Source organism: Nannobrachium achirus (assembly GCF_963921795.1).
Source record: "Nannobrachium achirus genome assembly, chromosome: 12".
Lineage (NCBI taxonomy): Eukaryota > Metazoa > Chordata > Actinopteri > Myctophiformes > Myctophidae > Nannobrachium > Nannobrachium achirus.
The window spans coordinates 31798374-31810727 of record NC_137832.1 but is presented as its reverse complement, the minus strand read 5'-3'; the positions used below and the strand labels follow the sequence as shown (position 1 = coordinate 31810727).

The 12354-nt window shown below is 40.3% G+C and overlaps 1 protein-coding gene across 1 annotated transcript; it reads right to left on the bottom strand.

Annotated features, from left to right (window-relative positions):
- Nucleotides 1-6127: 6127 nt before the first annotated feature.
- On the bottom strand, nucleotides 6128-12194 carry LOC308295520 (NAD-dependent protein deacetylase sirtuin-2-like; the record flags this gene model as incomplete). The annotated part of the gene is made up of 11 exons (XM_080738571.1): nucleotides 6128-6184; nucleotides 7411-7477; nucleotides 7933-7976; nucleotides 8886-8941; nucleotides 9885-9944; nucleotides 10629-10761; nucleotides 10885-10953; nucleotides 11072-11128; nucleotides 11258-11364; nucleotides 11908-11949; nucleotides 12071-12194. 11 exons carry the CDS (start codon nucleotides 12192-12194, stop codon nucleotides 6128-6130), a joined length of 816 nt encoding a protein of 271 aa, XP_080594697.1.
- Nucleotides 12195-12354: the final 160 nt, after the last annotated feature.

The following is a 12354-nucleotide window of genomic DNA, read 5'->3' as shown; positions in this document are numbered from 1 at the left end:
GAAAGCTATAGAAAGAAGAGGTTGTGAGTGACAAACCTTTTAGATTTGAGTACTATTGGTGTGAGTGATGTCATTAGGTTTGTTGGAAATCTGTGCTTTCCTTCACTGATTGTTGTAAGTTAATGTAGTGTTATTATTATTATTATTATTACTATTATTATTATTATATTTAAAGTAGCTGACTGAATTGTATTTGATTGGAAGATATGCCTATTACAGACTCTTCTGCCTTTGTCTGAGTGAAATAAAGGCGCTGTCTATGGTGCTGAAACACTGTTTTTTTTTTTGTTGTGGGGTGGAGGAAAGTAGTTACCGTAATTAATGCAAGCATCTCTGCATTCATTTTAGTTTTTTGTTCTTTTAGTAGATGTTTAAAATAAACACATACTGTATCCCATCAGGTTTGAGTGGCTGCAATGTGGGTAGTTTGTTCATTTTCCCAGTAAAGTGGATCTATTCTAAAAGGACTTGGCTAATCAGTTTGCATTGTACAATCAACTTTTTTCAAGTAACATAACTAATAACTTTTGATACTAGGTTTTAAGTCCACTCTAGTATTACACTTTGGTAACTTGCCCAACGTTGCTTAGAGGTGGGTATTGGTAACCTGCTTGGCTGTACCTGCAAAAAGAGAGGGGGGAGGGGGGGAGTGAGATGTCCTGTAAGCTGACAGATGGCCTCACTAAGCCGATTCTGACACTGGCACAGCACCGACTTCTTCTTTCAGGCTGGATGCACTCCACTCAATATTGCTAGCCTACTACTACTACTACTACTACTACTACTACTGTACTACTGCTGTTCAGAATGATAGTAGGCTGTTTAGAGAGGTCGAAATAAAGCAGACACAGCCAGAGAACGTGACAAAGGGACGAAAAATGGAATGCTTGTCTTCATTGTACCGGAGTGTCTACACAATGAGCCAAATGGAGCAAATGGACGATCTTCTAGAGGACTGGCCAGAATCTCTGGACATTTTTGGGTCGGTGTGGCTGGAGGTGCTGGGTGGTTCTGAGACCACTGAGGACTGGCACGTTTGGTTACACCTTGTAGAGCTGATGTGTCTTGACCTGCTGGGTCAGATGGACTTTCTGCTGGACCACAGAGGCGTGTGCTTTGACCTGCTGGGGTCAATGTATGCTGATGACCCTTATCTGTGGACATCCCTGCACAGCTGAAATGGACTCAGTGACTGAAATGGGGACAGGTTGTAACTATGGCCAACTGGTTACCTGCTCCAGCATGGGTTAATGTAGGCCTACTGTACAGTACTACATGGGGCATCACTGATGAGAATTTGGGCAAATAAATAGATAGATAAAGGGAGACAATATATCATTCACAGAGAGTAGACAAGAACATTATAGAGAAGAAAAATGGAACGTGTTGGTTGGAACTATTGTGTGCATGTATGCATACAGTACCAGCTAGTGGACCATGACCAAACCAAGGACACTTATTTGAATCTTTAGCTTGCAAGAAGAAACATGAACAGGGCATTGGATAATAATGTACCTTCCCCCAGCTGTCTTCAAGATGCCTTAGAGTGTGGTGCTGCTTTTGCATAATCCCTTGCTGCTCCAGTGAAGTACTGAACTGAAGACTTGAATTATACTGGGCAGCTCCCAGGTGAATGTAAATGATATAACTTAACATGCATTGTGCAAACTACACAATTGTGGATCAGTGGAAGGGTTGAAGATACAAGTAAAACAAGTTATAGTATTGGTGTGTGGTTTAACTATTCAGATGTGTCATTCCTTTTTATACCTGTGTGTACACTAGCACTAGCAGTAGCTAATGGTCACCATTTGTGTGCATGTCAGCTCCTTATGATGGTGTGTCTGGCAGGTATATGGGGCTCAAATTCAAATGGTCCAGAATAGGGTGTGAGATAAGGTGGAAAGGCTACACAGAGCTGGATATTTCATATATCCCGGTTTTTCAGATATCCACATAGAAAAATATCTAGGTCCACACGAGAAAGATATCTAGGTCTAAAATAATCTGAGTCCCCAGACCTCCACTGGGGGACAAGCACACACACAGTAAAGTCTTAAGAGATATCCGGGTACTGTGTTTACACGGATCCAGTGAATCACTTCACTTATCCGGTTTAAAAAATATCCAGCTTCACGTCCGAAATGTCCAGCTTCGTGTGGCCCCAGATGATTAACTTATTGTGCAACATTGTTTTCTCACTCAGAAGTAAACAAACCAACATAAAGTTTAAGTGTAAACAGGGTACCTGCACATTTCTAAAGTGTCAATTTCAAAATGACAAATTAAACACAAATTAAACATTGGCCAAATTGTCAAATATTAGAGGTAGAAATTGTGAAAATGTACTTGCTTGCGAGGCGGTGTGAGCATGTATGGTAGATCTGCTATTTTCACAATAGAACCTTGTAACGAAATGTAATGCCTAAACTCTTATAGTGCTCGTCAGGTTGGAGGGTCCCCAGTTAAAATGTATATCATTTTGGCGGTCACGGCCTGAAAAGGTTGAGAACCACTGCTGTAAGAGATGAGTAGTGCAGATGAAGCCATCATTCAACACACAGCCTTGCTTGATAAACAGTTGCACTTGACAAATTAAGAGGATTGGGTACCAGTCAGTCCTCTTACCTGTGATGGGCTCACCCGGCTGAAATGTCTTGGCGTTGGTAAGGAGAGCATAGGGTGAAGGTAAGGGCTGTGGCTGCACCCCATGGCGAGGTACCATATCCACGCAGGCAGAAGTGGGTGCACCGGTTGGATATCCACCTCCCAACGAGAGCACATGAAGCATAAAGACAGCAGACAAGAACACCTCCATCAGGTTGGATCCCATTCATTCACTTCCCCTGAACACCACAAATGTGGAGAAAGGTCGACGGACAGAAGCTGTGCAGAACTGAGCCAGATGCTCTTTTGAAATAATATTGTTGCAGAGTCACTCAACCAATAAAAATGGATTTTCTTCAGTTGTCATTAATCCAATTTTATACTAAATGATCTGGGTAGTCAGGTGAATGCTGTCGTTTCTGGACAACAACAGTGCTATTTATTCGTTTAATGATAACACAAAGGCAGTCTTTCTTTTCCATCAGAAATTCACAATTCTTCTCAGACCTGTAAAACAATTACTGTATGTGTTGCTGGCCAAGTGAACACTTTTGGACAATACTTTCTTGGTGTTTCTGTTACATTTAATAATTGTCATAGAATAATGATCAACTAAGTTCATATCAGTTGAACTTTAAGTCCACACACTGCTCATGCAATCTTTTGTATCCTAAATAGGATACAGAATTGATTGCAGTTTTTGAATAAAAGTAAGAAAGGGTACTAAGGCAAAGAAAGACGATGATGATGATTTTATTCTATTATTTGAAACATTCTAAATTACCTTGGGGAAGGATATTAAAGTCGAAATAAATATACTCAGAGCAAGATCCTCAGACAAATGAAAAGCTCAGGACTATACCTAAAGCGCTATATTTGCACATTGGAAAATCTTGAAAGAATATGATGGTTAATTATTATTATTTAAGATGACAAGCAGGCAGCTTTTACACACACCTTGTCCTGAGCTAGTCTGAGAATACTTTATTCTAAGGTTTGAATTCTCTCACTCAAAACAAAGGCCATGGTAATGGTTGAGTATTAATGCATGATCAAATGTATGGCATTTTTTTTGTTGTCAGTCGAATCAGACAAACTCTTTGATTTTGCTTAATGCTTGATTAGAAGTTTGACAAAAATGTGTCCATTACCACCACCTAGTGGTAGGAGGGGTTGACTGAGGAGAGAAGCAACATTTAACCACATGGAACAATCTATACATGGAATCCAGCAAACACAGTCTATTCTGGGGGGAAAACATTCAGATAAAACAGCAGATCTACAAGCTCACAACAAATTGCGTTGTGAGCTTGAAGGTCTGCTATTTTGGGCAAAAGAAAATATATTTGCCTCAGTCTGCTGCAGCTACTGCTCCTGCTAAATTTGCATCAGCAGCATTCTAGCTCTTTTCTGCCTCCTGCTAAATTTGCACCAGGTCTACTGCTCCTGAAGCAAGCAACTACTGCTCCACACTAGTGCTTTTTAGGTTATCATCTAGGGACTTAAAGATGAAAACACAACGAATATCAAGTGTTTAATGCTTTCCAATAATTAGACAGAGGGGGGATGTAAAATGCTGTATACCATCTATTCGTGGTATGTTATTCAGGGGAGACTGTAAGCTTGTAGATCAGCTATTTTCATGCAAATTGATTCTGTGTTTAATTTATACAACACACTTTTGTGTGTTGTAACTGCTGTTCAAGCAAATCAATGTTACTTTATATGCACTGAAGCATATCTGGTTATGTTAACCTGGTGAAAAAATGCTATGCCTAAACCTAAACATAACCCTAACCTCAGTAAAACTTTCGGACTTATGGGCAGTCCCCGTAGCATATTCCATACATCAAGTGCAGTTCAATGTGCTTCAACAGAGTAGGTTATAATAAAAAATAACAGCAAATAAAATAAAGCATGGGAGAAAAAGAATGCAAAAGAAAACAAGTAGCATCGGGAAATAAAAATGTATAAAAGTATATACAAACAAATACAATAAAAACAAATGAAGAAAACTAGAGTATAGTGCAAAGACCTATGTAAGTAAAAGCAATGGAGCAAGGAGCCCCCATCGGGAGGATGGAGAGACTTCGTACTACTCCTCCCGCCAAAACACTTGACGCTGACAGTCATAAATAATGACAATATCTAAAGTGTGCTCGCCTTATAGGCGAGCCCACAATAATGACAATATCTAAAGTGTGCTCAATTATTATCAGCATGCTAGATTTCATGTTCAACATTCAAACAAAAAAAAAAAACAACAACAAAAACTCAACAAACTCTAATAAAACATGTTGCTATAATGATGAAATACTTACATGTGGTGAGCTATCTGCGACTGAAGTTGTTCAAACAAGTCTCGCCCTTTCCTAGTCTATTCTGTTCCACATGGTGCAATCATTCAGAAAACCCATCGTCTCTGCCACGTTACTTAACAGCTCAGAAGCGTATCTGATTATGTTGGAAGGTAACAACAACCATGTAACGTCTATCAGAGCAGCTTGATTTGCACTTCTGTGCAGGCTGTTGTGTGCATGCTGTCATTCGAAGTTTACTTTCTTTTGACAATTTATTTTCTTCATGACACTTGAGACATGAAACATTTTTACCCCCTCCCCCTCACATGTGGTTAACCAAACTGAGCCTCCTCACTGAAGTGAAGCACACAGTGACAGAAGCTTTAGTTATCTCAGAGTCTGAACTCACGTCTTTCAACAGACACCGTCTCCACACAAATATGTACAGATCTTGGATTTGAGAAAACGTGTTGAAAATGTTAAAAGGCAGTATGTGTTGGTTTAAGGTCTCAAATGTTATCTTGCAGGTGCAAAAGAAACATGTAGTCAAACTACATACCTCAAAATGAGAAATTAGAAGCAGGCCCAGATGAGAAACATCAACCCAGAGTCCAAAGTATCATATCATAACAGAGTCCAAAGTATCATATAAAACACAAAATGGTGTATTAAAAGGCAAGACACAAAATGTCAGATGTCTTTGAGTATATTTTTAATGCATGCAAGTGCATGACATTTGTCCAACACAAAAGACTTTCGCAGCAGGAACCAGAACTGGAAGTGGCACCGATTGGTCAACAACGTCTCTGACAACTACGTTCTAGGTAATTCAGTTTTACTGAAGTTTGCGTTATGCCTGCTGTTGAAATGGTTTCCTGACATCACAGTCATGTTAAGACGCTTCCCCAGGTATACAGGAAGTATAGCTCTGTGGACACAGGCTCTTTACAACTCTTTGCAGAAGAGTGTTGGCCTTGGGCCACTTTTGCCTTGTGAAAAGTATCAGCTTCACATTGGGAAAGAGGATGTAATTTGTAATTTAAGATAAGCACTTCGACAGGCCTAGTGAACACAGGCCTCTCCTATCTTTACTGACTGCAAACCATTCAATCATTATAATGAAACTTTAGACAACTGCCAACATATCAGATAAACAAAGTGCAAAGAATATTGGGAACAAATACTAATATGGAGAGTGTCCCGTGCAATTGTCACAAGACTTAAAGGGATGACTCAATTCTGGCATGTTCCTTCTTCACCAGCTCTTCTAGCTCCGCCTGGGGACAAGAGAGGGAGAAGGGATTGGGAACAAGAAGGGAGGAGAATATGACAGGAGAAAGGGAGCGTTAATATTCCTGCTCAAGTGCCATGTTGTATAACTAGTCAAATTCTATAATCTGTAATTCGGCCTCATAACAATACTGCACAGGAAGCTGTGATCTGTTTTAGAATTTCCATTTCCAGGGGTGCCGATAGCTACCACATAGGCTCTGATGATGACAGCAAGACCCGGGTTCGATTCCCAAGCCAAACAGACTCTGCGACTCTTGCTGTGTGTCACTCCCCGACTCTCTACCTGTTTCCTGTCTCTCTGCACTGTGTACTATCAAGGTTATCCATATAATAATTGCTGTCCATAATATGACTCAAAATTGCACCATGTATACAAATCTTAACTTACCAACTCCCACAGGAAGACGACAGCAGCACTGGTTACATTTTTATGTATTCATTTGAATTATCCACAGTATCTCAAACAGTATATGGTTCCTTTCACTTCTAAACATCAACTCAGACTAATTATTTAAATCAGTTGCCAAAAAATACTTTAGGTTCAAAGCTCCTCCAATTGTTTAAACCTGCTTTCACCTTGAGATTACCTGTTCATGTTTTGACTAATTATCATTATAACAGATGAGATCTATGACGCTCTGTGTATTGTTGCTGTTGTTTTGTTTTCCTCCCTTGGTTGATGATGTTTTATTGTATAAATGTATGTATCATATATTCTTTAATCTGTGGACCCCCTTGAAAACTAGATGGTTCATCTCAAGGGGTTCTCAATAAAGAAATTCAACACACAAAGGCAAAAAAAAGGAACAATTCTTTTCTGCATTTCTGCAAAGGAACAAGCTAGATATTGTTGTACTCTGATAGATTTTATATATAGTATTACTTATTTACATGACTGCAAAGGCTAAACGGAAGTGGAGGGAGGGGTGGGGCACGCTTTATTTTCTGCATCTTTTCAGTGCATTCGAAAACTGTCAGCCAACAAGACTCAATATACAGTACTGTACTACTGTACATATCAACCTCTCTACAACAAAGTTCCTGTCTGCCCCTGTAGGCCTGTACACCATCTCTTGTGTCTCTACTACACCATCCCTCCTGTGTCTCTATACCTTCCTTGCAAATTGAATTGTTCATTTTTTTATTTTGTATTTAACTGAAAATGATTGGACGGTATTCTGGGCTATTGTCTCAGCATAGTTTATGTTACCTTCCATCCCAGCAGGTCAGCCAGAGCCAAACAGCCATCATCACATGTACTGATGTGGGCTACGTCTCTGCAGAGAATAAAAACACAGACAGAGATATCACTCATCCATCCTCGTCATCATACATCTCTTCATCACCACAAATCTTTGAACTGCTCTAAAGCAGTGGTTCTCAAACAGTGTGCCACGAGACAAGTCCAGATGTGCCTTGGGATTTTGTGACAACCACACAAAAATATACAACTATGAAAGAATTTTCTTTTCATTTATCATATCAGTACTTTGTACGCAATCATGACCCAAAACACAGGCAAATACTAAATATATTTTAACCACCTGGCATCCATACTATTTTACAAACACACACAAAAAGGCAAAAATAGCAGATCTGCAAGCTCACAGTGGGCACAATGCAATATTCGTGGCAAGTAGCCTCTATTACAAGTGCTCTATGACTACAGGTGTGCCTTGTTCTAAAACCACTGCTATTTAGACAGACCAGCTTGTGTATATTATTATTTCACCTGTAAGCCTTGTCTGAGTCAAAGTCCATCTCTCCTCCGTCGACCTGAACAGGAAACACAGACAAACAATGCAGGAAGTTACATCTGAGACAGGAGGAACAGAGGAACCATGGAGCAGGGGTCTTCAACAGGGGGTCCGGGACCCCTAGGGGGTCCTCAGAGTTACTACAGGGGGGCCGCCAAATCTTTGTGTGATAGGATAATTATTTTAAATGAACAACTTGAACTCTCGCATCCCTATTCTGACTCTCGCATCCCTTTTTCAACGGCGTTGAGAGCTTGTAGATCGGAGTAGGTTTGGTGTAGAAGTAAACGATTTAAGTGGTTAAATATCTGGGGAAAAAAACCCACATGAACATGAATTTGACAGTGCTGTCAAACAAGTAAATAAAAATCTGTAACACAATTTTCTACAATATGTAGTGGGGGTCCCTGCTTTATCTCCCTCTCAGCTAAGGGGTCCTTGGCCTGAAAAACGTTGAAGACCCCTGCCATGGAGGAAAGCAGAGAACATCAAGACAAAGTAAGAAGGGTAAACTCACCTTCTCATTGTTAATGAGCAGCCTGGGACAGTTCTTAGAAACTCTGACGTGAGAAAGAGACACAAAAGAGAAGAGAGGGCAGGGAAAGAGAGAGTGACGGAACAAGAGACATGGAGATAGTTTTAGAAGGGGAAAGGGCAAAAAAGAGAGAGTGTTTCAACATTTCAAGGACGGACTAATAAGAGGGTTGAGGGAGACGACATGAGTGAAATCTAATGGGAGGTACCTGCCAACAAGACCGGCAAATGGTCTCAACGTCAGGGACGTGCCCATGACGATAAGAAGGTCACAACAACAAGGAAAGTCCTGAGAGAGAGAGAGAGAGAGAGAGAGAGAGAGAGAGAGATATTAAGGTCACTGATCCTGATAATGAATGAAATTGATATGAGATCACAAACACCAATTTCTCACCATCTCCCTTGATGAGTAGAACGGCTCTAGCACTTCTTCTCCAAAGAAGACAAAATCTGGATGGCACAGAAGAGAAACACTGTGGAATTGCATATTCATCTGGTAGCCAACCATATTAGTAAAGAAATGTGTGAATAACAGTTAACTGATCCTTCATATCTGGGATCAGTTCACTTTCAAGAAGCCTAATGTTAGGTACACCAATTGTAAGAAGCTGATTTACAATGTGACGTTGTGACTGTGAGCTTGTCAATATTCAAATCCCCAATATCCCCCCTGTGACGGCCCCTGTGGCCTTATATGGGTGTGTTTGTGCCATTACTCCCTAACCACTTGTGCTGCAGTGCAGGCTTGGAGGGCCAATGTTGGCACCCGTACCTAAGGTTGCCTACCCCTGGTTTAGAGTGATAAACATTAGCAAGGCTGGTGTGGCAATAATGGATTATATTGCATATCCTACCACATGCCATGGTTGTGTTGTATATTGTTTACCCGTCCACATTATGTTTTTATTTTATTTGTACTTCATTGTCCATACAATTCAGTTCAGGTAATAACACTGCTTGTCTGCATTGTAGTTCTATTACCATTTTACGTCGTATGTTGACACTTTTTTGACACGCTTTTAAGTTAGGAACAGTAATTTCTAGTACCCATTATAAGATGCCACCATTTCTCTATTTGCTGCTGTCTCAGAGGTGGGCTGTGGACAGTTCAGAAACCTTTCTCCACTGACTGTGGTCATTTCAAACAATATTTCAAACTTTTCTTTAGTTTTATTGATGCAAGGACGATAGCTTCCATTTCAGAGTGGAAGGTGTCTGTCCACAGCCCTGAGAATCTGAGCGAGTAGACAGAAATTGTGGCATCTTGTAATGACCACTAGTGAGGACCAATTACATGAATATACAGGTATATAGTTAAAATTGGCAAAGTGCTCCTTTAAAATTTCACAGAAGTAAAATGAAGCAAATTAGACAAGAATTGCCTGAAACTAACCTGGCCTGACCAGACTGTTACACTTGTCACATCTGGGGATGTCACCAGCGAAGATCTTCTCTGCAGGACAGAGGAAGAGCGTTGACACCAAAACACACTCGACTGACTGATCAAAGCTCAATCACAATCACACTCTGACTCATACAACAAGCAATGTACAGAAAAATACCTCGTAGCTTATCCACATAATGGGTGCAACAGTACAAAACCAATTGATTTAACTGTTTATAAAATACAATTGATAAAATAAGCTTTTTTTTTTTCAACTGTATGTCTGTTGACTACATGTTGTTTGTATGTACTGTATGTATATGTTATTGTATTGTTTTGGACACAAGACAAATTTCCCGTCTGACACTAAAGTCTATCTAATTTTCAATAAACGCAATGGCCTATTCCCGAAGGAATATATATGAATGGGAGGTCAGCATAGAAGGGTAAAATACAGGTGAATCGTGAACGTTAACATTATGCACACTTAAATGAAGCATTCACAGCCTAAATCCAAACTAATTTGACTGAGCTGATTGTCACTACACCTCAGCTGTGCACCAAGTTAATCGATGCACACAGGATAAATTGGTTATCCCCAAAGGGAGAGCCTCTGTCATCTACATCCGCTCTGGCTTGTACCATCTTGCCACTCTCCAAAATAAACCTTCTTGAACCATCAACCTGTGTACCCGAGTGTCAGAGGAAACCCAGAAACCACCACCACCCCCCAACACACGCATACCCACAAACCTTTCATCCAGTCCAGGTTGTACTCCTTGCGGCAAGAGACGCCGACACAGTGGGAGGTTAAGAACGTGCCATGGGCCTCAATCAGGTCCTCTCCCTCCTCCAGCCCAGCCACACGCTCAAGAGTGTCAACATTCTGAAAAGTTTATGCATTTTTTAAACAATGCATAATGTGTGTGTGTGTGTGTGTGTGTGTGTGTGTGTGTGTGTGTGTGTGTGTGTGTGTGTGTGTGTGTGTGTAAAAGGTTGTTAGTCTCACCTGGGAGTAACAACGTCTCAGGAGCCCCTTGTCCTTCAACAGCTTCATGAAATAATGACACACTGTCGGCTAAAGGAAACAGGTGTTTACTAACAGCCAGACACTGTTGGGTAATTCTTTCATGTTTATAGTGACTATCTGCTAGTAGGAATAAGTGGCCTAATAGACGATGGTAACTGTGTTGTACCTTAAACTGTCCTGTGTACATGACCTTGGCCAGGTCGAAGAATTGCTCAGGGTGTTCCTGAATGACACAAGGAGGGGGAAGAAACAATACGCATGTGTGTTTATGCGACAACAGTGAAAAGCAGTACAATGAAGAGCAATGCTTTTCACATAACTATTGCTGCAACTCAGTATGTGTTCAACACACCTTGAAGTAGCTTATGTTGAAGATGGCTTTTGGGTAGGGTAGGTTGTATTTCTGCAGATTGGCATAGAGACCAGTTTTTGGCGAGCGGAAATCTGGCATCCCAGCCGCTGAGGAGGTGGTGATGGGGGGAAACAGTTTAAACAATATATATGGAAATAAGGCATATAGTTTCTATATCTGTGGTGCTCAAACATTTTCATGTCAAGGAACCCCTAAAGTATGTTGTTCCAGGGACCCCAGAAGCAAAGATATGAGTTTAAAAAAAAGTAAAAGAATACATATTCAATTTGATTTGCACACATTTTCAAGATTTAAAAAAAAATGACAGATCTACAAGCTAATATGCCACGCTATGAGCTTATATAGGTGCTATTTTTCAATAGCCAAAATATAACATAATGGTTAAAGTGGTTAAAATCTAACGTGACACAGGTCAAAATGACTTAAAAAAACAACAACAATATTTTTTTACCAGGATAGCAACAGTGAATCAAACAATTAAAAAAAATGTATAATAATCGACCGAATAGGATCTATGCTAAGAAGATGATCGATAGTTTCAGCCCTAGTTTTAAATATAATATGGAAATACAGCCCATTCAATGATTACTTTTTACATTTATAGCTAATGCCAATGTAGAACTACTCACATGTAGATATTCCTGCTCCGACCATGCAGATGATGTTTTTACCTAAATGGGGCAAAATAATAATAATAATACAATAACATGAATCGCATGAAAGAATGGTGTTTTTTTAAAGGGGAAGGTTGAGTGGGTTGTACATTGAGGTTGGAGACATGGAGAGACTCACATTTGCCACTCTGTATGTGCCGAGCGACCCCTTCCAGAGTGAGCTCATCCAGAACCTTCTCTGGTGAGCCCGTACCCAGGGTTCTGGAGAACAGGTTGCGCAGGAACTCCACTGAAAGAACCATGCCGAATCGAAAGAGATCAAGTAATCAATGAATGGCAAGGGGATCATTTAAAATGTTCATGCTGCAGCCACTGCACATCTGAACGCAATGATAAAATCATAATGTGAGATAGGTCGACTGCAGTGGTTCTCAAAATGATATATATTTGGCCCAACACCGG